The sequence below is a fragment of the Anopheles marshallii genome, chromosome X (assembly GCF_943734725.1).
Source record: "Anopheles marshallii chromosome X, idAnoMarsDA_429_01, whole genome shotgun sequence".
NCBI lineage: Eukaryota > Metazoa > Arthropoda > Insecta > Diptera > Culicidae > Anopheles > Anopheles marshallii.
The window spans coordinates 17,015,653-17,043,387 of NC_071325.1; the positions used below are offsets into that span (position 1 = coordinate 17,015,653).

Here is a 27,735-nt window from a genome sequence, read left to right on the forward strand (position 1 = left end):
GACCATATCAAAATTGTCTAAGTATTCAAATGGGGATCGCCAAGACTTATTATGGTCCACACATACTCTACTACGAAACCCTGCGTCCGTCCGCAGGGGAGCATCGATCGTATCAAAAATCATTTTTTTACGATCGGCTAAGTATTCGCCAACAGCAGAACACTTCAAACAACCGTGATATCCGTTGTAGCTCGTTGTTGCTGAAAAAGAAAACGAAAAATTCATTTATAGTTTATCTTATTATTACTGTGTTATAAATATTACATCAAAGTAGTAAAAGAATTTAAAAAATCTTACCCTTTAAAAGTGCTCGAGCTGGCGAATCAGCGATAAAAGCACGAACTCTAAACTGCACCGTTTTATCGCCGATTACCAAGCCTTCCCGCTGAATCAGATTCAGCTCATCTATTAACGGCCGAAGAAACGGGATGATGCTTCCCGGCTTTGATGGGCCGCTAAATGTAGCAACCACCATCACCGGCAGCTTTGGCAACTCTACCATTCTCACCAGTATTGGCCACAGCTCGGTTGGCCCACTATGGTGAAGTGGTAGCCCGTCGATTGACACGTCCAATGAAAAAGGTGTCACTCCGGGATTGACGTTCCTGTAATAAAATCACATACGGAAACGAAAATGAGTTTTCTACATTATGCACAAATTGGATCATGAAATACTTACTGCAAATGCTGGGTCAGGACCGGCTTAAGACCTCCATACCAAAAATCATCACCAGGGATGGGAGTGACAATCTTCCCAACCCCAGTGGGTGTCTTCACAAGCGTCCGCGCATCTTTGGGAAGATCTAAATTCAGCTTCTTCCGTAGGATCGCCAGCATCATGTTGACCGTCGAACGGGGGAGCTGATGCGATACAGCAAGGTATCTCAGACAGTCAATTAAAGACATGTCATCGAATATGTCGAACGCATCGTCCCAACCGACCGCGTCTTCTTCAAAATCGGCACAGTCGTCCCCGTCCGAATGAATGTCCTCCTGGACGGTATCTATACTAATGTTAGTAGAGTTATTAGACCCACCACCATTAATAAAATTAGAATAATTAAATATATCCATTAAGTCCCGTCCTCCGTGGTCTGCGTCGCTGATTCCTGGTTGTGGTCCTTCGCTGGTTGCTGCGCTGGTGCCAGATATGGGTAATGCTTCGATAAAATCTAAAAAAAAGAACATGAAATATTCAATCTCGTTACAATACTATCTTATATATAGTAGAAAGTAACATATGACTACGCGTACGCGTTTTTCATTCCGTTCATTCCACGCTTGCACTCGCGATTACAATATCCGGGTGTGGCAGGTAAGGTACGACTACATAAGTTTCCTTTTACGGTAACAATGCACTATAAATACATTTTCTCTTTAATTTATTTGTACGAAAACTAAATCGGTTTCCATTAAGACGCCAAAGCGCTTTGTAGCCGTTAGCCTCAGATTTTTAATTTGTTCACGGTGTCTTACTGATTAAATTATTTTGTTAAGAGATAGAGCGTAGGTTTTTAGAAGTTCTGTTTGCACTGTTCACTACATTATAGCCATCTTAATGCCATCAAAGCATTTAAGTTCGGGTTTTACATAAGCACATTAAATTATCGTAGATTTATTAAGCACATTACTTTAAAATTATTTATTATTAATCAATCGAATAAAACTCACATTTCCATTAATTTTATTCAATATTATTATTTAAAATTAATTAACATACTTTGTGATGGGTAATATATGTCGTAAAGATAACATCATTTTTTTTCCTTTTTGAAATTGTAACCACGATGGAGCCATTTATGGATTTCCTTGTGTAGTCCTGGATTTTCACTCTTGCGTGCATTCCGGCCTTTTTTATAACGTGATTTGGAACCGGACCTCCTATGTAAGAAAGCCGCAACCGCTGAACCACCTACGTAACATTATACTATCACATAGCTGTGTTTTTTCAATTTTGGAACTGTAATTTTGAGGTCTTGGCATGCTATTTCTAACATGTTGAACTTAAAGGTAGCACGATAGTCACAACGCTACGTACGGGATTACAGTACGGACGGAAATTAGTGATACTATCGTACAAAGACGGGCGCCACTACTATCTAAACCAGTGGTCTCCAACCTATGGTCCGCAGACTACTTATGATCCGTGGCATTAGTAAAAGTGGTCCGCGAAAGAAATTCTTGTTCCTTGAACCGATCACTATCACTTATACGCCATGCCAAACAAATTTGTTTGGTGGATTTAATTCACATATATTTATTCTACTGAGCAATTAATCGTAAGGTAATATGAGCCACGATAAATATATAATTATAATGCAACATCATCACCATCATTATCAACACCTTTAACGAGACTTTATAAACTGCAATAGAATAAAGACTACAGGTTGGCAGCACGGCTGCGTTGACAGGTCAACGCATAATGTGAAGCAAACCGCTCTCTTTGTGCCTAACCTTTGTCGTGTACGCATGTGCGTTCTTTTCTTTCTACATAATTGGCGCAGCCGGTAGTCGTTTGGTTTTAAAACGGAATTAAAACAGTGCAAGTGAAGAGAAGTGAAAATCTCACAATAAGTGTATCCGGAATTTGTTCCGTCTCCTAGCGATTTTTCAAAACTAGGGCGATTTGTGATACCGCCGTTCCACATCCAGACGTCAACGACCTCACGTACGTATCACAAGTGTACCACGAGGTAAGGTAAACTTTTATTAACGCTTTTTATGAGCGTACAAAAGTGAACAAAGAGCCGAACAGATCAACTGTTCGCTCCTTATGTGGAGAAAAAACAAGTCAGAAGCGACTATTTCCGACAATTCTTCAGAAGAATTATCTCTGGGATCATTGTCATACGAGCCAATCACTTTACTTTTCGAAAACCTGACGCTAGATAGCAAAATGGCAGATGTAAAAGAGCTCACCGAACAGATAAAAAACCTGACTGGTGTGATTAGCCAGATAGGTGAAAAATTAGAGCAACATGAGGTGTTGTTAAATAACATCACACCTGCTCTAAATACAGAACACTCTAGGACAAATTTAGCACAATTTAGTGATTTCGGAAGCATGTTTAAAATTCCCGATCCTATTAAAATGCTACCTGCATTCAATGGTAATAAAAAACAATTACCTTGTTGGTTAAATACAGCAGAAGAAACGCTTGGCATTTTTGAAAATGTTGTGCCACCACACATTTTTCGAATGTACTTCACCGCTGTAGTTAGTAAAATAGAAGGACACGCAAAGGACATATTGTGCGTGAATGGAAACCCCTCGAACTTTAGCGAAGTTCGAGAAATACTGACCGAAGCATTGGGTGATAAGAAAGAACTTTCATCATACAATTGTCAATTGTGGCATAATCGCATGGAAGGTAGTATTGAGGAACACTATTAAAAAAACAAAGCAAATCGTGTTCAATATAAAATCCTTAGCAAAACAAAATGCAAAGTACAACGCTCACTGGGACACAATAAATGAGTTCATAGACGAATACAGTCTAGCGGCGTACATAAGTGGATTAAAAACCCCGTATTTTGGGTACGCACAAGCTGCTCGCCCTAAAAGTATTGAGGAAGCACATGCTTTCCTCTGCAAGTTTACTTCTAAAGAAAGTAATAGGAATTTTTATACAGCTACAGGTTCAATCAGAACCAATAACACTTCAAATGATAAAACGATAAAAACACATGGTTTACCAAACTTTAAATCTAGTATGAATACAAACAAAACAGAACCAATGGAAGTTGAATCAACTAAGAGCAGATCAACTCGCCACAAAGGAATACTTCATAACAATGAAATAATTTCCAACTCAGAAGACGAAGAACTGTTAGTAAATTTTTGGGAGGGTCACGAGAATCCCGAACCAAACTAGTTAATTACATTCCATACATCGAGTGTAAAAATTCGATATCTGGTAAAATTATAAAATTATTGATAGATTCAGGTGCAAACAAAAACCTCTTGAGACCAGGTATCATTAAAATGAACCTAAAATCAAATACATCAGAGATAAACAACATCAATGGTTCTTTCAAAATCAATAAACAGGGTAAAGCAAACTTATTAGGAAATAACTTACCTACACAGACATATCACGAATTACAGTTCCATAAATTTTTTGATGGACTTATTGGGGCCGAATACATGGCAAAAACAGGAGCAAAAATTGATTTTGAAAATGAGAAAGTTTTTTTCAGAGATTGTGCTCTCTCGTTTCATAAATACCATCCTCCAGATCATGTGTACCACCACATTGTAACCATTAATACACTATGTAATGGTGATTGGTTCGTTCCGTGCCATCAAAAGCTGACTGATGGAATAATAATCGAACCAGGATTATATCGTTCAAGTAAAAATAAATCGGTTATTAGAATAATCAGCAAATCTTCAAAGCCCCCCCATGATTTAGGTCGGTTTGGTTTGAACGTCAACAATTTCGAAACAATATCTCCAATCCCTCTGAGTTCAGATGAAAAACTTGAATTGAAAGATATTAGGAAAATTATACGCTATGATCACTTATCAGAGCTTGAAATAGTCCAACTTTTGAAAATAATACATGAAAATCAAGAAGTATTGTTACGAACAAATGAAAACTTAACAGCATCTAATGTAGTAAAACACAAAATCATAACAAAAGATGAAGAACCCACATACACAAAGAGCTATAAATACCCACATCATTTGAAAACCGACGTAGAAGAACAAATTAAAGAAATGTTAGATAGTGGCATTATTTCCCCATCTTGTAGTCCATACTCATCCCCCATATGGGTGGTGCCAAAAAAAATGGATGCCTCAGGAATAAAAAAAGTTAGAGTAGTAATAGACTACCGCAAATTGAACGATAAAACAATTAACGACAAATATCCCATGCCGCAAATCGAAGAAATTTTGGACAATCTGGGAAAATCGACGTATTTCTCAACATTAGATTTAAAATCAGGGTTTCATCAAATCGAGATGGACCCTGCACATCGGGAAAAAACAGCCTTCAGTACCACGGATGGACATTATGAATTTAATAGAATGCCATTCGGGCTTAAAAACGCTCCAGCAACCTTTCAGCGAGCAATGAATAGCGTTCTGAACGAACTAATAGGGAATATTTGCTTCGTTTACTTGGACGACATAATTGTAATTGGTAAAGACCTACCAACTCATTTAAAAAATGTATCGAAAGTCCTACAACGTTTAGCTAAGTTCAACCTAAAAATTCAATTAGACAAATGCGAATTTTTACGAAGAGAAACAGAATTTTTAGGACACGTAATAACATGTGAAGGTATCAAACCAAACCCGGATAAGATAAAAAAAATACTGGATTGGAAAATTCCAACAACTAAAAAGGAAATTAAACAATTCCTCGGTTTAGCAGGGTACTACCGAAGATTTATTAGGGACTTTTCGAAAATCACCAAACCTCTAGCAAGGTATTTGAAAAAGGAATCAATAATTGATTTTGAAAATAAAGAATATAAAAAAATGTTTCGAAGAGCTTAAAATGATTATTTCATCAGACCAAGTATTAGCATACCCGGATTTCACACAAGCATTCATTTTGACGACAGATGCTAGTGATTTTGCCCTAGGAGCAGTTCTGTCTCAAATACAAGATGGAAAAGAAAAACCAATAGCATTCGGCAGTAGAACTCTAAACGAAACAGAAATAAGATACTCAACCACAGAAAAAGAAGCGTTGGCCATTGTATGGGCCGTGGAAAAGTACAAGCCTTACCTATACGGCAGAAAATTTACACTGATTACCGACCACAAACCATTAATATTCATCAAATCGTCCAATAAGAACTCTAAAATATTGCGTTGGCGATTGGAATTAGAAAATTACGAGTACGAAGTTAAATACAGAGAGGGAAAAACAAATGTCGTAGCTGACGCGCTCAGTAGAAAACAACACGAACAAATTCAGGTCAATTACTTTGTTCACATTACAAAAAAGCCGATCAACTACTATCGAAATCAAATTATTTTCAAAATCTCAAATAACACAACACAGAACAACGCAACAATTGTGAAGGAAAAGCCGTTCGCAAATTTTAACAGAGTTACTGTAACTCAATGCGGCTTTAACGAGATTGACATAGTGAGACATTTAGAAAACTTTCACAACGGCAGACAAACTGCAATTAAGGCCCCAGAACCCCTTACGCAATTGTTACAAGATGTGTTAAAAAACAATTTCGCGGTTAAAGGTCACTTCGTAATGACAAAAACGATAGTAGAGGATATATTAGATCAAGAAAGACAAGACCTTCTGATATCGATCGAACACAATAGAGCTCATCGTGGGATTTCGGAAGTTGAACAAAAGCTCAGGCGTGCTTATTTTTTCCCAAACATGCAAAAGCAAGTAAAGCATTTTATTAATGGTTGTGAAACATGTAACGTACATAAATATGAACGCAAACCATACAACATAAAAATATCTCCCCGACCAGTGACAAGTAAACCGTTAGAACGAATACACATGGACATTTATATCATTAATAATCACAGTTTTTTGTCACTAATAGACTCTTTCTCAAAACATTTACAAATGCTGCACATCAAAAACAAAAACATAATACAAGTTCAGAGAAAGCTAAGTCATTATTTCGCTCAGTACGGTATACCAAAAGAAATAATCACCGATCAGGAAACAACCTTTCGATCCGCGCAACTAAGAAACTATTTAGCATCGATGAATATCGCATTGAAATACGCCTCATGCTCAGAATCTAACGGTCAAATAGAGAAGACACATTGTACAATAACGGAAATCTACAACACGAACAAACACAAATATGAACGATGCGATACAAAATCAATTGTAAGAATAGCAGTTGCATTATATAACGACACTATTCATTCCGCTACTAAGTTTACACCTAACGAGCTAACGTTTAATCAGATAAACCATAACCCGGCACAAATATTGGAATATTCAAACGAACTCTTTTTGAAGGCAAAAAGAAATTTAGATACCACGGTAAAACGACAGTTAGTCGAAAATGTGAATAAAAAAGCAGCTCCAACTTTAAACGAAGAAACAGAAGTTTTCGTAATCCCTAATATTAGGACGAAAACACAACCACGGGCAAATAAAACAAGAGCAAAAAACATTAAGGAAAAGACATTTGAAAATATAAGAGGAATCAAGCGTCATAAATGCAAAATCAAAAGATTAAAAGGCTGATGGAAACAAGTGAGTTTTGGTGATTTTTTTTTAGCTAGGGAATAGATAGGATTAATATTAAGATTTCAATATTGTAACGTTATATGAAAAAAAAAAACAAAAACGCACATAAGAGACGACCGAGGACGTTCGTCTTCTCCCCTCGTGGAGAAATTATAATGCAACATCATCACCATCATTATCAACACCTTTAACGAGACTTTATAAACTGCAATAGAATAAAGACTACAGGTTGGCAGCACGGCTGCGTTGACAGGTCAACGCATAACGTGAAGCGAACCGCTCTCTTTGTGCCTAACCTTTGTCGTGTACGCATGTGCGTTCTTTTCTTTCTACATAATTATATGTTGAATGAAAGTCGTCCGCGGTACTTGTAAGAATTAGTTATAAAATAATAATTGAAATCTACAATAATGACCATAATTACACGGAATAGGATAACATTGCATGATATATACACCTTAAAATAGGACAACACTAGCAACCTTGACAATCGATCTAGAGCAAAGATAATGAACTATAGGATTAATCATGAATTGTAAATGGATTAAAAAGGGACAGATGAATAGACAGTTGCAAACCGGACAGCGGGAACATTAGACGCTTTGAGCACTCATATCACAACCAGTTTCGTGAATATTCCACACATTTTTTTGTCAAAATTCGTTTTTATTATTCAACATAGTTCCCTTCAAGAGTGATACAACGATTATAACGACCTTCCAATTTTTTGATACCATTTTGGTAGTACTCCTTCGGTTTTGCCTCAAAATAGGCCTCAGTTTCGGCGACCACCACCATTTCCACCGACCACCACCACAATTTCCCATGGAGACTTGTTTTCGTCAAACATTATGCCGGGCACCTCCAGCGGTACAATCTGCCGCTCCGTCTGCAGTAGGAACTTGCAAGGGAAGGATTGGTGGTATCTATCCAGTGAATTGACGCCGAAGATTCTGAGCCATATTCCATCAGCCAGTCCGGGCATGTCCGATTCCGCCACAAGCACACGGTGGCATTAAATGAATTTGCGTAACAGGAGACAGGTTTCCCGCTTAATTCGAGGTATACGAGCGTACATGCGGCCATGTACAGTTATGGCATTGTCCCGTATTTTCGACAAAAATCTGGCGCGGTGATCGACAGTGCGCGCTTGTGGAAGTTGATATGCGGATACCCATCATCCAGAATAATCGTGGCGATGGATGATACCCATCATCCAGAATAATCGTGAGGTCGCCAAATATGAATTACCACCATTGTACAACCAACCACCAAATAGAGCGACACGTACGCCGAACGGCCAACCCGGAACAATCATTTATACATTTCACTGGTTTTGAAAGAAACACGAAAAACACAACGTAGGGATCGATCGCGAACATTTGATCCTGGTCACGGCACCAAATGTTCGCGATCGATCCCTACGTTGTGTTTTTAGTGTTTCTTTCAAAACCATTATTCGTGTGGAGTATAAATAGGACCTATTTAGGACGTCCTAAAAAGGTCCCGTTTTATTCCGAAATGGCTGCGAAAAGACCGCTTGGGTAGTTCTAGAGCGCCAACCGAGTTTTTTGTATGCGTTTTGACGTTTCCAGGCTTATCCGCTTACAGCTCGCCATACAAATGGCAAGCCAAGTTAAGCCTAGGAAAGAAGGATTAGATTGGTTTCTCAAGGAAAGTACCCAAGTACCCAAAATCCAAACTCGACAAATGTCAAAACAAAGATTTTTGCTAGCTGGAATGAGCCAGGTTAGGCCAAGTTTCCCGTGTGTGAAAAGGTAAACAAATTTTTTTTAACGAAAAGAATTAAAAAAAGACTATTTTAATAATCAGACTTGTATATTATTTCAAATACATTGAAATTAAAATCCAATTACTTAACTTAAATCGATTTTTCTCAAATTTTAGTTTCACAAAAATGATCCCTTGTGTCATTCTTTATGTCAAAATGCTATGTCCGTTAAGAATCTGTACAGAATGATACAGCCCGGTACCTGGATTATTTGACAGATACAGTTCATACCCGAACTAGTTGTCGGATTGTCGTTCAATGCCGTTTGTACATTGCCCGCTTGCGGTGGAGAATTTGGGGCTCCAGATTTGAGTCATTCAGAGTGATATCTGCTATTACTACAACTGGTTCACTCGTCGGGGGCTCTGGCGGCTCCAGATTTGAGACATACAGACTGATATCTGCTATTAGTACAACTGGTTCTCTCGTCGACAGGCTGAGTAGCGGTTCCGTGGACGGCTGCGACAGATCGACGATTTCCCACGGAGACTTATTTTCGTCAAACATCATGCCGGGCACTTGCAGCGGTACAATCTGCCACTCCGTCTGCAGTAGGAACTTGCAAGGGGAGGATTGGTGGCATCTATCCAGTGAATTGACGCCGAAGATTCTGAGCCATATTCCATCAGCCAGTCCGGGCATGTCCGATTCCGCCACGAGCACACGGTGGCAGTAAATGAATTTGCGTAACAGGAGGCAGGTTTCCCGCTTAATTCGAGGTATACGAGCGTACATGCGGCCATGTACAGTTATGGCATTGTCCCGTATTTTCGACAAAAATCTGGCGCGGTGATCGACAGTGCGCGCTTGTGGAAGTTGATATGCGACCCATCATCCAGAATAATCGTGAGGTCGCCAAATATGAATTACCACCATTGTACAACCAACCACCAAATAGAGCGACACGTACGCCGAACGGCCAACCCGGAACAATCATTTATACATTACACTGGTTTTGAAAGAAACACGAAAAACACAACGTAGGGATCGATCGCGAACATTTGATCCTGGTCACGGCACCAAATGTTCGCGATCGATCAATACGTTGTGTTTTTAGTGTTTCTTTCAAAACCATTATTCGTGTGGAGTGTAAATAGGACCTATTTAGGACGTCCTAAAAAGGTCCCGTTTTATTCCGAAATGGCTGCGAAAAGACCGCTTGGGTAGTTCTAGAGCGCCAACCGAGTTTTTTGTATGCGTTTTGACGTTTCCAGGCTTATCCGCTTACAGCTCGCCATACAAATGGCAAGCCAAGTTAAGCCTAGGAAAGAAGGATTAGATTGGTTTCTCAAGGAAAGTACCCAAGTACCCAAAACCCAAACTCGACAAATGTCAAAACAAAGAATTTTGCTAGCTGGAATGAGCCAGGTTAGGCCAAGTTTCCCGTGTGCGAAAAGGTAAACAAATTTTTTTTAACGAAAAGAACTAAAAAAAGACTATTTTAATAATCAGACTTGTATATTATTTCAAATACATTGAAATTAAAATCCAATTACTTAACTTAAATCGATTTTTCTCAAATTTTAGTTTCACAAAAATGATCCCTTGTGTCATTCTTTATGTCAAAATGCTATGTCCGTTACGAATCTGTACAGAATGATACAGCCCGGTACCTGGATTATTTGACAGATACAGTTCATACCCGAACTAGTTGTCGGATTGTCGTTCAATGCCGTTTGTACATTGCCCGCTTGCGGTGGAGAATTTGGGACTCCAGATTTGAGTCATTCAGAGTGATATCTGCTATTACTACAACTGGTTCACTCGTCGGGGGCTCTGGGGGCTCCAGATTTGAGACATACAGACTGATATCTGCTATTAGTACAACTGGTTCTCTCGTCGACAGGCTGAGTAGCGGTTCCGTGGACGGCTGCGACAAATCGACGATTTCCCACGGAGACTTATTTTCGTCAAACATCATGCCGGGCACTTCCAGCGGTACAATCTGCCACTCCGTCTGCAGTAGGAACTTGCAAGGGGAGGATTGGTGGCATCTATCCAGTGAATTGACGCCGAAGATTCTGAGGCATATTCCATCAGCCAGTCCGGGCATGTCCGATTCCGCCACGAGCACACGGTGGCAGTAAATGAATTTGCGTAACAGGAGGCAGGTTTCCCGCTTAATTCGAGGTATACGAGCGTACATGCGGCCATGTACAGTTATGGCATTGTCCCGTATTTTCGACAAAAATCTGGCGCGGTGATCGACAGTGCGCGCTTGTGGAAGTTGATATGCGACCCATCATCCAGAATAATCGTGAGGTCGCCAAATATGAATTACCACCATTGTACAACCAACCACCAAATAGAGCGACACGTACGCCGAACGGCCAACCCGGAACAATCATTTATACATTACACTGGTTTTGAAAGAAACACGAAAAACACAACGTAGGGATCGATCGCGAACATTTGATCCTGGTCACGGCACCAAATGTTCGCGATCGATCAATACGTTGTGTTTTTAGTGTTTCTTTCAAAACCATTATTCGTGTGGAGTGTAAATAGGACCTATTTAGGACGTCCTAAAAAGGTCCCGTTTTATTCCGAAATGGCTGCGAAAAGACCGCTTGGGTAGTTCTAGAGCGCCAACCGAGTTTTTTGTATGCGTTTTGACGTTTCCAGGCTTATCCGCTTACAGCTCGCCATACAAATGGCAAGCCAAGTTAAGCCTAGGAAAGAAGGATTAGATTGGTTTCTCAAGGAAAGTACCCAAGTACCCAAAACCCAAACTCGACAAATGTCAAAACAAAGAATTTTGCTAGCTGGAATGAGCCAGGTTAGGCCAAGTTTCCCGTGTGCGAAAAGGTAAACAAATTTTTTTTAACGAAAAGAACTAAAAAAAGACTATTTTAATAATCAGACTTGTATATTATTTCAAATACATTGAAATTAAAATCCAATTACTTAACTTAAATCGATTTTTCTCAAATTTTAGTTTCACAAAAATGATCCCTTGTGTCATTCTTTATGTCAAAATGCTATGTCCGTTACGAATCTGTACAGAATGATACAGCCCGGTACCTGGATTATTTGACAGATACAGTTCATACCCGAACTAGTTGTCGGATTGTCGTTCAATGCCGTTTGTACATTGCCCGCTTGCGGTGGAGAATTTGGGACTCCAGATTTGAGTCATTCAGAGTGATATCTGCTATTACTACAACTGGTTCACTCGTCGGGGGCTCTGGGGGCTCCAGATTTGAGACATACAGACTGATATCTGCTATTAGTACAACTGGTTCTCTCGTCGACAGGCTGAGTAGCGGTTCCGTGGACGGCTGCGACAAATCGACGATTTCCCACGGAGACTTATTTTCGTCAAACATCATGCCGGGCACTTCCAGCGGTACAATCTGCCACTCCGTCTGCAGTAGGAACTTGCACGGGGAGGATTGGTGGCATCTATCCAGTGAATTGACGCCGAAGATTCTGAGGCATATTCCATCAGCCAGTCCGGGCATGTCCGATTCCGCCACGAGCACACGGTGGCAGTAAATGAATTTGCGTAACAGGAGGCAGGTTTCCCGCTTAATTCGAGGTATACGAGCGTACATGCGGCCATGTACAGTTATGGCATTGTCCCGTATTTTCGACAAAAATCTGGCGCGGTGATCGACAGTGCGCGCTTGTGGAAGTTGATATGCGACCCATCATCCAGAATAATCGTGAGGTCGCCAAATATGAATTACCACCATTGTACAACCAACCACCAAATAGAGCGACACGTACGCCGAACGGCCAACCCGGAACAATCATTTATACATTACACTGGTTTTGAAAGAAACACGAAAAACACAACGTAGGGATCGATCGCGAACATTTGATCCTGGTCACGGCACCAAATGTTCGCGATCGATCAATACGTTGTGTTTTTAGTGTTTCTTTCAAAACCATTATTCGTGTGGAGTGTAAATAGGACCTATTTAGGACGTCCTAAAAAGGTCCCGTTTTATTCAGAAATGGCTGCGAAAAGACCGCTTGGGTAGTTCTAGAGCGCCAACCGAGTTTTTTGTATGCGTTTTGACGTTTCCAGTCTTATCCGCTTACAGCTCGCCATACAAATGGCAAGCCAAGTTAAGCCTAGGAAAGAAGGATTAGATTGGTTTCTCAAGGAAAGTACCCAAGTACCCAAAACCCAAACTCGACAAATGTCAAAACAAAGAATTTTGCTAGCTGGCCTGAGCCAGGTTAGGCCAAGTTTCCCGTGTGCGAAAAGGTAAACAAATTTTTTTTAACGAAAAGAACTAAAAAAAGACTATTTTAATAATCAGACTTGTATATTATTTCAAATACATTGAAATTAAAATCCAATTACTTAACTTAAATCGATTTTTCTCAAATTTTAGTTTCACAAAAATGATCCCTTGTGTCATTCTTTATGTCAAAATGCTATGTCCGTTACGAATCTGTACAGAATGATACAGCCCGGTACCTGGATTATTTGACAGATACAGTTCATACCCGAACTAGTTGTCGGATTGTCGTTCAATGCCGTTTGTACATTGCCCGCTTGCGGTGGAGAATTTGGGACTCCAGATTTGAGTCATTCAGAGTGATATCTGCTATTACTACAACTGGTTCACTCGTCGGGGGCTCTGGGGGCTCCAGATTTGAGACATACAGACTGATATCTGCTATTAGTACAACTGGTTCTCTCGTCGACAGGCTGAGTAGCGGTTCCGTGGACGGCTGCGACAGATCGACGATTTCCCACGGAGACTTATTTTCGTCAAACATCATGCCGGGCACCTCCACCCAGTAAGAAAACGTGAACGATTTTATCTTTAAGCGTCGCTTAAATCGATGTTCCTTAGCGGTATAATTTCAGTCATTAAGCAGCGCTGCCCAACAGCATACAACATTTTAATCGGCGATGCTTAGCGGCAACCGTCAGCCTTAAGGATCGCTTCTTCGGCGCTGCTTAATTGAAAAGTAGAACTGAAAGCATCCAAAAATATAATTGAGAGAAAACAGAAAAATAATCTCTCTCACACTAGCAATTCTAAAAATAGAATTGAGAGAAAATGAAAAAAAAAATATTTTCTCTCTCTTATTGTATTTCCTTCCTTCTCTATCTCATTACCAGTATTTATCGATGCCGTCTTTCTCGATTCTCTTAGCATTTCTGTCTTGTTGGTGGTTATTTTTTCCCTCCTCATCCTTCGCTCTTGTTCCTAATCTTTTAACATTCGCAATTTTAGTTGTATCTTTTCGGTAATCGAACTCAGGTAGCAATTATCTCTACTGAAATTGGCTAACTTCCTAACCGTTTGAGCTGTTTGTCTGTGTTGGTATCCTCTCGTTACAATCCCAAGTAAAGCAATGATTGTATTTTCAATCGGTCAACCACTCAGCAATGTATTTTATGACCATTTATATCCGTGTGCGCGATGGACAAATGTGTTACTAGTTTGTGTGTTTTTTGACACGGCGGCGAACGTGTTGCAACAAGATGCAGACAATGCAGTTATTAGTGCTACTTGTGTTTGCTTATAAGCAAGCCTTTTTTCCTACGGTCAGTCTGTGTTCGCATTACCTGAAGAGCAGACGCGGTTTTAACAATGCCTTTTGCGGTGGTTCAAACTATCTCTGCCAATGGCAAAAAGGAAATTTCGGTGGTTCCAGAAGGATGGTTGTTAGATGCCACAAAATCTAACACAACTCTGTTGTGGCCTAATGTGAAGAACGGTCCATCAATCAACAAAATGTTGAAAGACGGAGAAAGCGTAGCGTCTACTTCTTGGAACAAAATGCTTTGTGTCGTAAAGCGCCGGCACATAGGTTCTTCGTTTTTGGCAGATGAGCTCGCAGAAGGAATGAGCGGTGAATCTTCATCCCAGGTTGAAAATGTCAAAACGAACAAATTCAAAAAACCATCGGCAAAACAGAAAATGGAAACGTACCAAAATCTGCTTATTGATGAAGGTATGTAAATGTACATCACCATGTAAACAACTCTACAAGTGATTTACCAATTGCCTTTCTGTTATAGAAAATTGTGAGCATTTATCCGCAAGCTATTCTTCGTCTAGGAATGAGGAAGCGTACGATACAGAGCTGTCGCGCAGAATTCTAATTGAAAACGAAACCACGTTTATTGAAGACGGTATGTCGTTCACATGTTTATACATTTGTTTACAACTATACTAATACTAAATTTGTTTGTTACAGATATGAACAACACCAGCAACGTTGTACCGCTAACCATGTTAGAATGCGTGAATTGCAAAGGAATAGAAAAGGAGGTGCAGGATATAAAGGCTCAAAATGAACAAAACGCAAAAAAAACTCGACACAATACTTACAAGTATGCAAATTTTACTTGATAATATCGGACCATAACGAAAAGAACAACAACGACTAAATGCAGAAGAACAAATGAATTTCACTCCACTCGAAGATCGCGTTCAACTAGAATTATTTGATGAAAATTTAAACAACCCAGAATATCAGGATAAAGTATTGTGCTAACTTAAATCGAACATCACGGAAGCGCGAAGTGAGAATAGGATGACCGAAGCAATAGACCTCTTGTTTTCTGAACAATTGTTCGCCGAAATAAGTTGGACAGGAATTGGAAAAACTGGACCGAAGATAGCGATGATGCGACATACAAGAATAACAAAACTGTTCGAAATAGTAGGAACGACTGATTTAGTGAGTGTTAATAGAGCATCAGTAGCAGAATTTTTCATGAAGAAATTGAAAAATGCTCCCAAAAGACTGCTTGCGAAGGGACTGCGAAAAATTACATCGCATTTCATCAAAGCTCCAAAGCTGGAATGAATATTTTCAAACAAAAACTCAATTCAGCTATATGTAATTTTAGTGAATTGATAAAGTTGCATGAATATTAACTAGTTACATGAAATAAAGTTAGTTACCCAAAGTTACACGAAATATTACAATTTGTATTTGTTGTTTTATTTCTCTATATGTCAAAAAATGATTGAGTACAATGAATTTGGTTTCAGGCGTGCTTATACCTATATGTTTTTATTTTTTGAAAAATGAGTGTAACAACGGAACAAATACTATTTCACCTGCCTTTGATGTTGGTACAGCAACAAGTTTACATTTAACATTTTCACTTTTAAATTTGTAATGTTTTACGGACAGATTTGACGTTTGCGTCTTATAAATGTGTAAGACGGAAGATTTGAAAGGATAAGAAAACCAGTCGGTGTTGAATTCCATTTTTCTTCCATAAATTAACGGTAAAGATGGTGTTTCTTCAGCAGTAGAATACTGCACTATGGTATTATCGGTACATAAAAACCAACCATCGCGATTGCCTTCTATTAACGTGCATGTCCTACTCAAGTGTAGTAACGTCTCATCTTGTTTTTTCTTTATCGATGGTTTGAATAGCTCTTGTTTCGACGACATCATCAGATAATTTTGTAGTTCTGTAATACGATTCATGGCTTGTTCAAGTTGATTTTTACCACCTCGAATAATTCTTTTTAAAAATTGAAGATGGTTCTCGAAAGGATATGTGGAAATCGAGCTAAGGACACCAAATCTCATCACGTCATCCAAAACATGTAGCAAATTATGCACATTACTGGTAATATACCTTTCGTGGTAGATGTTTTTAAATTCATCAACAAAATTATCAAGCATCTTACCTGCTACGTGCCAATTTTGCTCTTTCTTTGCAAATTTGCTCCTCTGTGAATTTCAGAAGGAAGCTTAATTGTACTGAGACCGTCTGAAACTTGTTTGCACTGTCGCATAGACCATTTTGTACATCCTAAATCTAGCAAATGTAATGGGTCAGATGTAACTACATCATAGATGTAGATGATGTGTATCGAAATTTGGAATGTCGATTAATGGCGTTATAACTTTATGGTATTTTCCGTAAACACCCTTACGAAATTCTTTATCAGTTCTCTTGGAAGCAGAAACTCCTTTAAAAATTACCGTGCGAGACTCATAGTTATATTCTCCTTCGCAATTGCATTTCATGCAACCATTCTTAGCATTGTAGTTAACCACTCCTAAAATTAAAACAAAAGAAAAGTTTGTGAAAACATCTGTTTTCAAATCCACTTACTTATTAGTTTATAGTAATCATTGTATATTACCTTTAATGAATGATCTAGCCGGAGAGTCTGCTATGATGGCTCTTAAATTTACGGGAATTTTCCTGAAGTTTATTAAAATCCCATTATGTATAAGATCTGTCATTTCATCAACAAAAGGACGTAGATATGCTTCTAAATCTCCTGGCTTTAATGGGCCGCAAAATATAGACACTATCATCGGCGGAACCGTAGGCATTTCGTGAATATTAATAATAATAGGCCAAAACTGAGTTTTACTACTTTTGTGTAATGGTAATCCATCAATAGATATGTTGAGCGAAAATCTTTGGGAACTGGTGGAGTATCCCTAAAATGGTAAAAAAATATTATTTAAAAAAATCTTATTTTGTTATGGATTTCTCTTTGCATAGTTACCTGAAAAAAATAGTCATATTTTTTGCAATTCCATGGTACCAATATTTTCCTCCGTTAATTGCACTGATAGGTTGGTGCGGTTTTGGTATTTTCAGTAATGTTTTAGCACTTTTTGGCAAATCGCAGTTCGATTTTTCTCTAAAAATTTTCAATATAATTCGTATGGAATTATGCGATTGATTTGTCACAAGTGCCCAGTATCGCAAACAATCCATGACTGACATGTTTGCAAAGTTTTCTTCGCCATAAATTTGGTTGTCATCATCACTCGAATCATATGAATGTTCGTCAATCGAATTATTATCGCTTTCTTCATCACTACTTCTGGATACAAATTCGTCTGCAAAGGTTGTTTCTGTTACTCTAGTCGTTGTGTCTGAAATACAATTCATATCTTAAGGAGAACTATGGTTTCAGACTGGAAAAAGTTTAGCTTACGGGTTGATGGTGTAGGTTCCTGATTATCATTTGACGATGTGAACATTGAAGCTATTTTAGCTCGCTTTCGGTAAAAAAGTCCAGATTTTCTAATTCTCTTGGAATACATTTTAAAGTTCCGTACGTAGTTTTCGGTGTTAACACTCTTTGTATGACCAAACAAATGATAATTATTGAGACACTAACACGGCAATGCAAAATGCAAAATCGGAACTATTGTGTTTCATTCCCTACCTCTTTCTCTGTCTCGCTATTTCTCTCTCATTTCTTTTTCTAACTCTATATCGTCAATCGCCTGACGAAGAATGCTCTGCAGTAGCGCGCTAGCAACTGGATGCCGTTAGGTAGAACTCCAAGTATAGCACAAGCTTAAAGGCGCTAACCTGATGCTCTGCAGTAGCGCGAGTTATCGGAACAACACAGAATCATAGATACAGTTATCAAAACTGTTCAACGGTATCAGTCCCAAACCAACACAGCATCGTCATCCGGTCAATCGAGCGTCCTGCTGCATTCTGATTCTGCATCCCTACAACGGTATCAGCCCTAAACCAACATAGCATCGTCATCCGGTCGATCAAGCGTCCGTACCTGATTCAGCATCCTTACAACGGTATCAGCCCTAAACCAACACAAGATCGTCATCCGGACGATCACCGTTATCTACGTCCTTTCTCTATATCCTTCCTTTCATCACCCGATCCCTTTTGAACACGAAACTTATATTTAAATCTGAATAAAGCAAAAGGACGGCACTCCACGTCTAACGGTCAACTGAAACGGTCATAGTTCTCTGCTCTGCAAAATCCCGTCCGAACGTCGTAACCCGAAAGAAAATCTTTCGAAAAAGTTAACTGGCGCCCGAATAGGGACCTCCAAGTCTAAAAGTGAGGTGATATAAAGTTATAAGAAACCTGCACGACGACAACGAGGAAGACGTCATCGTGACCAGCAATTCGTGGACAAGTCTCCCGAACAGACGCCGAAGGGTCCTCAGTAGGCAGTGCCAAACCGGATCAACCCAGAGCATCGAGCATCGGTCATCGGACGCAGCATGAGATTCAACATTGGCGCAGCATTGTTGATCGTATCGTGAGTCACAAATTATTATTCATAAGTGAGGAAATTAAAGTGAAAGTTAAATTTGATAGAAATCAGTTAAGAGTTATAATCAGTGTTTAGATCAGTGGAAAAAGTGAAAAGGGAACAAAAATTAACATTATTGTCATATGGTGAACGATAGGAAAAATAGAAGGTTTAATTGTTTCGAAAAAAATAGAATGACTACTCCTGCACCTTCTAGTACTATGAGCTATGACGAGTTTGTTAGCATTGGGAAAATTCCCGACTATGTACGAGATATCCCAACCTTTGAAGGGAAGGCGAATGAATTAATGGCGTGGGTCATGGAAGTAGAAAAGGTTCTGCATATGTACGCTAGAGTCCCACGAGATTCCACCTTTTTTCATATAATCGAAGGAACAATAAGAAGAAAAATTAAAGGCGAAGCAGCCGAAGTTATTAATACCAATGGAATAATAACGATTTGCAAAGTGCAATTATAACCCAAATATACACCGACCCGAAGTACTCTATCAATGCTGAAGCACACGCTTCTTACTTTAGAGAGAAAGCGTTAGATTGCTTCATTAGAGGTCTAGAAAGTCCTCTTTGCTTTTTATTAAAAAATAATAGTCCACTCAACTTAAATGCTGCTTTCAATTATTGCCTAGAATACTGCAATATGAACATGAGATCGGCACCATTTAAGGGTGAGACTCGTTCGAATCAAATACCTAGACCAAGAGATCTACACGTACCATCTCCCCAGCGGCACAGTTACCATAACAATAATGTGCATCAAACACCACCACTACCCCCAAGATATCGAAACTTCCAAGGAAACCATTATCAACAGAGAAATCATTTTCCTACAACTACCTATAATCAACCTGGTCCAAGTCAACCTCGATACAATCTTTCAGAACAGAATCTTAAACCGCAACAGAAAATTAACTATCCTCAACCGATGGAAGTCGATCCATCCCTACGATCGAATGCTATTAATTATGCCAATCGACCGGTATATGACCAAAAAGGAGCTCAATCTTCTCTTTGGCAGCAAAAGCAAACCTATTCAGTGGATGCTCCGCTTGAATATGTCCAAACGGCACCACCATTAAATGAAACAAATCTAACAAGTGTAACCCCTGCTGTCAGGAACGAACCAGAAACTAATTTTTTAGATTGGTCCGTACTGTGGTGAAACCATTTCTCTCCTACATCACATTGCGGACAACACAAGGAGAATTTCCCTTTTTAATAGACTGTGGATCAAATATCAATTTAATTTCACCCAAATTAGCTTTAGCCTACAAAAAATCTAAACCGTATGATTATTCTAGTGGTACCATTAAAAGTGCTAATGGAAATTTTAAAGTAACCTCAGCAATTGACATAGCATTTTTTGAACCAAAATCAAGCCTGAAGTTTCAATTTGTTATGTATGATTTTCATCCATTCTTTCTTGGCATCATAGGCACCAGTATGCTTAAAACACTCGATGCTAACCTTTGTTTCAAAACAGATGTTCTTACAATAATAACGGACGAAGGTTATCCTTTCAAAATACCGTTGCTTACCTATGAAAATAAAAAGGAAAATCATTTACTTGATTTTCGTACCAATCATTTAAATGAAACTAACAGGAAAATGCTGACAGATGTGCTGTGTAGGAATAAGCACGTTTTTCATGAACCAGATTTAGCATTAACCTGCACTACAAATGTCGAATGTACAATAAACACCACCGACAGTATTCCCGTCCATCAAAAAGTGTATCCTTATCCTGCGGCATACACAAGCGAGGTAAACAAACAAATAAAAACTCTTTTAGAAACGGGTATAATTAGACCATCCCGATCAGCTTGGACATCCCCAGTCTGGATAGTACCAAAAAAGGAGGATGCGTCAGGTCAGAAAAAATTTAGAATGGTAATTGATTATAGAAAGATAAATGAAAAAACTATTAGCGATCGTTACCCTATGCCCGAAATAACATATGTCCTAGAACAAATGAAAGGGCAAAAGTATTTTTCAACTCTGGATCTTGCCTCAGGATTCCATCAAATAAAAATGAATGAAGATGACATTGAAAAAACTGCATTTTCTATAAATAATGGTAAATACGAGTTCGTAAGAATGCCATTTGGTTTGAAAAACGCTCCAGCTATATTTCAGCGTGCTATAGACGATGTTCTTAGAGAACATATTGGAAAAATATGTTATATATACATGGATGATGTAATCGTATTTGGTAAGTCGGTAGAAGAACATCTACTGAATTTAGAAAAAAATTTGAAAACTTTAGATTCTGCTAATCTTAAGGTTCAGTTAGACAAATCAGAATTCCTCCACAAAGAAATAGAATTTCTAGGCCACATCATATCATGTGATGGAATAAGACCTAATACCAAGAAAATAGAAGCCATCAAACTGTTTTCAATTCCCAAAACTGTTAAAGAGCTAAGATCTTTTTTGGGATTAATGGGCTACTATAGGAGATTTATTAAGGATTTTGCGAAAATTGCCAAACCACTTACTAATATGTTACGAGGTGAGAAAATGCAATCCAGTAAAAGAATATCGCTTGTACCAGCGCAGATCGTATGTTTTGAAAAAATGAAAAATATTTTATCCTCTTCTGATGTTTTGATATATCCAGATTACAGTGAACCATTCATTTTAACAACGGATGCTTCTGATTACGCCATTGGAGCGGTTTTATCGCAAGGAGAATTAGGAAAAGATAGACCTATTCATTTTGGATCACGATCTTTAACCAGAGCCGAAGAATCGTACTCTGTTCCTGAAAAGGAAATGCTTGCCATTATATGGGCACTGAAAACATTTAGAAATTATCTGTATGGAGCTAAATTTAAGATACTGACAGACCATCAACCGCTCACATTTACACTTTCTCAAAGAAATACTAATGCCAAGTTAAAACGATGGAAAGCATATTTAGAAGAACACGATTACGAGATTTTATACAAGCCAGGGAAAACTAATGTAGTCGCGGATGCCTTAAGTCGAATGGTATACTCCATGACAGCAACGCAACATTCAGCTAATGACAGCGATGATTTCTTCATTCCATCAACTGAAGCGCCTTTGAATGTATTCAGGCATCAAGTTATCCTTGAAGAGGGAATTGGAGATATTCAGACAACTGAACCATTCCCGAACTTCAAACGAATCAAAATAATGATTTCAAATACAAGCGAACAAACATTACTCAATGTCTTAAAGGCTAATTTCGATCCTTCGAAACTTAATGGTTTATTAACCAGCGAATCTATGATGGGGAAACTACAAGAGGTATACAATAAAAACTTTGGAAGACAAAATATGTTAAAAATCCGATATACTCAAAGGATATTGGAAGACGTACCAAACACCAACGATCAAATAGATGTTATTCAAAAGGAACACAACAGAGCACATCGGGGAATAGAGGAAAATAAAGCACAAATATTTAAAAAATATTATTTTTCTAAGATGAATGCACAAATAAAATATTTTATACGGAACTGTCGTGTCTGTAACGAGTGCAAATACGACAGAAACCCACCCAATCCACCGATGCAAAAAACACCTGTGCCAAAAGCACCCTTCGAAATTATGCATTTTGATATAATGTTCCTAGAGAACAATTATTTTCTTACGTGTGTTGATAAATTTTCCAAGTATGCACAAGTGGTAAGGATTGAGTCCAGGGGCATCATCGATGTTTTCCCAGCATTAAAGGAGATTGTATTAAAACATAAACCACCAGACATAGTAGTAATAGATGGAGAGAAGTTATTTAACTCCAGGGAAGTTACTGACTTTTTTAATTTAGAGCACATCACTCCCTATGTGACCGCTACAGGAAGAAGTGAAATGAATGGTATTGTAGAGAGATTCCATTCTACTTTACTCGAAATTTATCGAATTCATAAATCAGAACATCCTCACGTACAACTATCAGATCTAATAGTTATGTCTGTGCACAAGTATAATAATTCTATACATTCTAGTACATCGTTCACTCCTTTAGAAATTATTACACCTTCTAACGAAACACCATCCATTATAAATAAAGTAAAAATTAATCTTAACAAAAAACAGGAAAAAGATTTAAAATTTCACAACAAATCTCGGAAGGACAGAAAGATATCCAACCAATCGAATGCATTTATGAAAACAAAACGAAGACTTAAACAGGCGAAACCATATAAAAAGATAGAAATAGATAAAATCAACCGAACTGCTGTAACTACGTGAAAAGGAAAAAGAATACATAAAACAGATCTAAAGATTAAATGAAACAAAACTGTTCTTTTTCAGAAGCGCTATCATATCATATAATATATATAAGAAAATTGAATTGTACGGTATAACGCATAAAGATAAGAAAGTTCATGTTCCCAACCAATTTTACCTATCCTTAAAATCACAACTTTTCATCGTCCCGAACTTTAACAAGAACATTTACGGCTTAGAACAACTACAAGAAGATAACGGAAAATGCGTACCCAGAGGACAACAAGCAACATGTGACTTCATAACAAACCCAGCAGCCAAACTGAGCTTCACGGATCGCCGTTGAATCTTCCGATTTATGGTATAAACGTCACATCGAAGAACCATATGCTGAACCTTACTCTAGAACATCTACACACAATGCATATGGATTTAAGAAGCGAAATGCATCAAATACGGCTAGAAGCCAAGATACATTGTGTCAAAAATATGTAAGAAAAGAACAGATATCAACATCAATACACAACCAGCATCACAAACATCGGCAATCTATAGACCGACAACTATGAAGGAATGCCTTCGTACGGAGCCTCAGATTTAAGGAGGGGCAAGTTATCGGAACAACACAGAATCATAGAACCAGTTATCAAAACTGTTCAACGGTATCAGCCCTAAATCAACATAGCATCGTCATCCGGTCGATCAAGCGTCCGTACCTGATTCAGCATCCTTACAACGGTATCAGCCCTAAACCAACACAAGATCGTCATCCGGACGATCACCGTTATCTACGTCCTTTCTCTATATCCTTCCTTTCATCACCCGATCCCTTTTGAACACGAAACTTATATTTAAATCTGAATAAAGCAAAAGGACGGCACTCCACGTCTAACGGTGAACTGAAACGGTCATAGTTCTCTGCTCTGCAAAATCACGTCCGAACGTCGTAACCCGAAAGAAAATCTTTCGAAAAAGTTAACTCGCGCTAGCAACTGGATGCCGTAAGGTAGAACTCCAAGTATAGCACAAGCTTAAAGGCGCTAACGGGATGCTCTGCAGGAGCGCGCTAGTAACTAAATGCTGTAAGGTAGAACTCAAAGTATAACACAAGTTTAAAGGTGCTAACGGAATGCTCTGCAGAAGCGCGCTAGCAACTGGATGCCGTTTGGTAGAACTCAAAGTATAACACTAGCTCTCAGTTGCTAAAGGTAGAATCGGAGGAGAAGTTTAAGAGTGGATAAGCTTGTATTCTGCTCGGAGGAGGTATTTTAGAGACAATAAGCCACTGTTTCGCCACTAAAGCTGATTTTTTCTTACTGGGCAGCGGTACAATCTGCCGCTCCGTCTGCAGTAGGAACTTGCAAGGGGAGGATTGGTGGTATCTATCCAGTGAATTGACGCCGAAGATTCTGAGCCATATTCCATCAACCAGCAGTCCGGGCATGTCCGATTCCGCCACGAGCACACGGTGGCAGTAAATGAATTTGCGTAACAGGAGACAGGTTTCCCGCTTAATTCGAGGTATACGAGCGTACATGCGGCCATGTACAGTTATGGCATTCTCCCGTATTTTCGACAAAAATCTGGCGCGGTGATCGACAATGCGCGCTTGTGGAAGTTGATATGCGACCCATCATCCAGTGTTGTCCGGGCCCCGCCAAGCACCAACCAGCCGCCAAGGTAACTGATCTCCCGGTGCCGCCAGACTCCGAGCAACAAGAATGCTCGCCGATTGCCGCCGCTCTACGGTGTCTTCACCGACAGGATTCGCGCTTCGCAGCGACTGCCTTCCAGCTAGTTGCCCCAAGCTTGTGGGGGCCTATGCGGACGGAAGGTGAACCCTGCCAAATGTTGAACACAGCAGGTCGAAACGCTCGGAACGAGCCCCTTGGTTGCGAAGGAGAGGAGAGTGACCACCGCCTGAACGCCTACTAGTGTCCAACCAAAATTACCTCGCGTAGGGTTTCGGTTGGATTAGAAGGCTTGCGAGGAATGCGAACGATTTCGGTAAAAATAATTCTCTGCACTCAATTTCTCCTTGCTACTGATTTATGATTTATTTTCCAATCCATAGTCATCATTTTCATACATTTTTTTTAGCGATGTTTAACTTTCCGTTAAGTAAAAACATGTCCCTTCCGCTTCCTTAAGCCACAAAAATAATTAACCTCAAAGCTCCGGGAAATTCAGGATTTGAACTTCCTTAATTCTGGATACTAAGCTTGCTCGCTGCTGTTGTGCCTACGCACCTCCGATACACTCAGCTCGCTCAGAAGCGCATAGTAGATGCGTGAGTAATCACGCCTCTTAGTATCTACGCTTGCTTTCTACCACTCACGCATCCTTTCATACGGTTACTTTTGCGATCGCGCATCGACATCCACGCTTGTCACTCACGTAGGTAAGCCACGCCCCGTATGAGTGGCGCACTTAAAACTTAGCCTGAGCGACATCCAGAATAATCGTGAGGTCGCCACTTGACGGCTTATCTAACTTCAGCATAATCGATTCCAAAAAGAATCCATAGCAATCAGACAACTTATCCGTGTTGTCTTTTTTCCATCAGGAAATAACCGTAGCCGGAATCTGCGAAATTATTGCTCTCCAAAAATGTTGCTGCACAGAAAGTTGCTTCACACGCACACACGCACGCTTCCAGAATGGTTCACAAAGGACACACAGTGGATCCAGCCTCAAGGTTGCACAGTGGATCCAGCCAACGCTTGCAGAAAAGCTTGAACCTTAATTCGTCTGGTATGTATAGGCGATTGGTACCAGTTGAACCTTCAAAATATAATTCTCGATTATTAATGAAATTTTTTTCTAATCTATACTTTGAGTTAGAAGGTTGGTTTTGAAATAAGTATTTTAGTTCCTTATCCATTCCTTGCAATGTTGCCAGAGTGTTATAATCGAATGCTTCCACACTGTTGGTGTCTCCAATTGTTGACATCGTGTTCGCGACGATGTTGCTTTGTCCCTTCAGGTACCTAATGTCAGTAGTGAACTGAGCTATATAACAGGTTGGCTGATAAGTCCCCGGTCTAACAAGTCCTCTTCATTGCAGCCAAAATTTTTTCCCTGCGAGCATCCTTTTGAGGTCTGAGAACAAGAAAAAGTCGCTGGGGCCAGATCTGGAGAATACGGTGGGTGGGGAAGTAATTCGAAGCCCAATTCATGAATTTTTGCCATCGTTCTCAATGACTTGTGGCACGGTGCGTTGTCTTGGTGAAACAACACTTTTTTCTTCTTCATATGGGGCCGTTTTGCCGCGATTTCGACCTTCAAACGCTCCAATAACGCCATATAATAGTCACTGTTGATGGTTTTTCCCTTCTCAAGATAATCGATAAAAATTATTCCATGCGCATCCCAAAAAACAGAGGCCATTACTTTGCCAGCGGACTTTTGAGTCTTTCCACGCTTCGAAGCCGGTTCACCGGTCGCTGTCCACTGAGCCGACTGTCGATTGGACTCAGGAGTGTAGTGATGGAGCCATGTTTCATCCATTGTCACATATCGACGCAAAAACTCGGGTGTATTACGAGTTAACAGCTGCAAACACCGCTCAGAATCATCAACACGTTGGTGTTTTTGGTCAAATGTGAGCTCGCGCGGCACCCATTTTGCACAGAGCTTCCGCATATCCAAATATTGATGAATGATATGACCAACGTTCCTTTGACACGTTCCTTTGATATCTTTAAGGCCTCTACTATCTCGATCAACTTCATTTTACGGTCATTCAAAATCATTTTGTGGATTTTTTTTGATGTTTTCGTCGGTAACCACCTCTTTCGGGCGTCCACTGCGTTCACCGTCCTCCGTGCTCATTTCACCACGCTTGAATTTTGCATACCAATCAATTATTGTTGATTTCCCTGGGGCAGAGTCCGGAAACTCATTATCAAGCCAAGTTTTTGCTTCCACTGTATTTTTTCCCTTCAGAAAACAGTATTTTATCAAAACACGAAATTCCTTTTTTTCCATTTTTTTCACAATAACAAAAGTTGCTTGACAAAAGACTCTCAAAAGGCTCTGTCTCACAAACTAATTGACATACAGACGTCAAATTTTGACACGAATCATTTGAAGGTTGGTACTATATAAAAATAATATGCATTTAATACTATCGGCGCCATCTATGTGTCAGACCGGGGACTTATCAGCCAACCTGTTACCACAACTGCCCACCAGTTACTCTCACAATTTCGTGTCCAACTTTAAGAGGAGTTTTTAAAAACGTCCTAGAATCTTTTGGCAGAATGAAAGTGGTGCTTTCCCGAAGCAATACAAGCAACTCGTTCAACGCAGCATGTGATATCTGATACGATAACGCCCAGGATCGTAATCTATCTGAAAATGCACTTGTATCATTTTCTTCGTCTGTCACGTTTTCATATGGCAGGTTCTCATCGAGAGCATCTTCATCATCTTCTAAAATAATCTGTGCATCATCGTCCACTATCGTATATTCCATTGGTGCTTGATCAATGTCATCAGGTCGCAAATTTGTCAT

At 39.4% G+C, this 27,735-nt stretch overlaps 1 protein-coding gene across 1 annotated transcript; it reads right to left on the reverse strand.

Moving 5' to 3' along the window:
* Window positions 1–27,735, reverse strand: LOC128710933 (uncharacterized; the record flags this gene model as incomplete). Its single annotated transcript, XM_053805800.1, has 4 exons — window positions 27,585–27,735; window positions 680–1,172; window positions 298–605; window positions 1–200 (listed from the first exon to the last, which is right to left on the reverse strand). Coding segments are annotated over exons 1-4 (1,152 nt in total), but the record flags the coding sequence as incomplete, so codon positions are not given.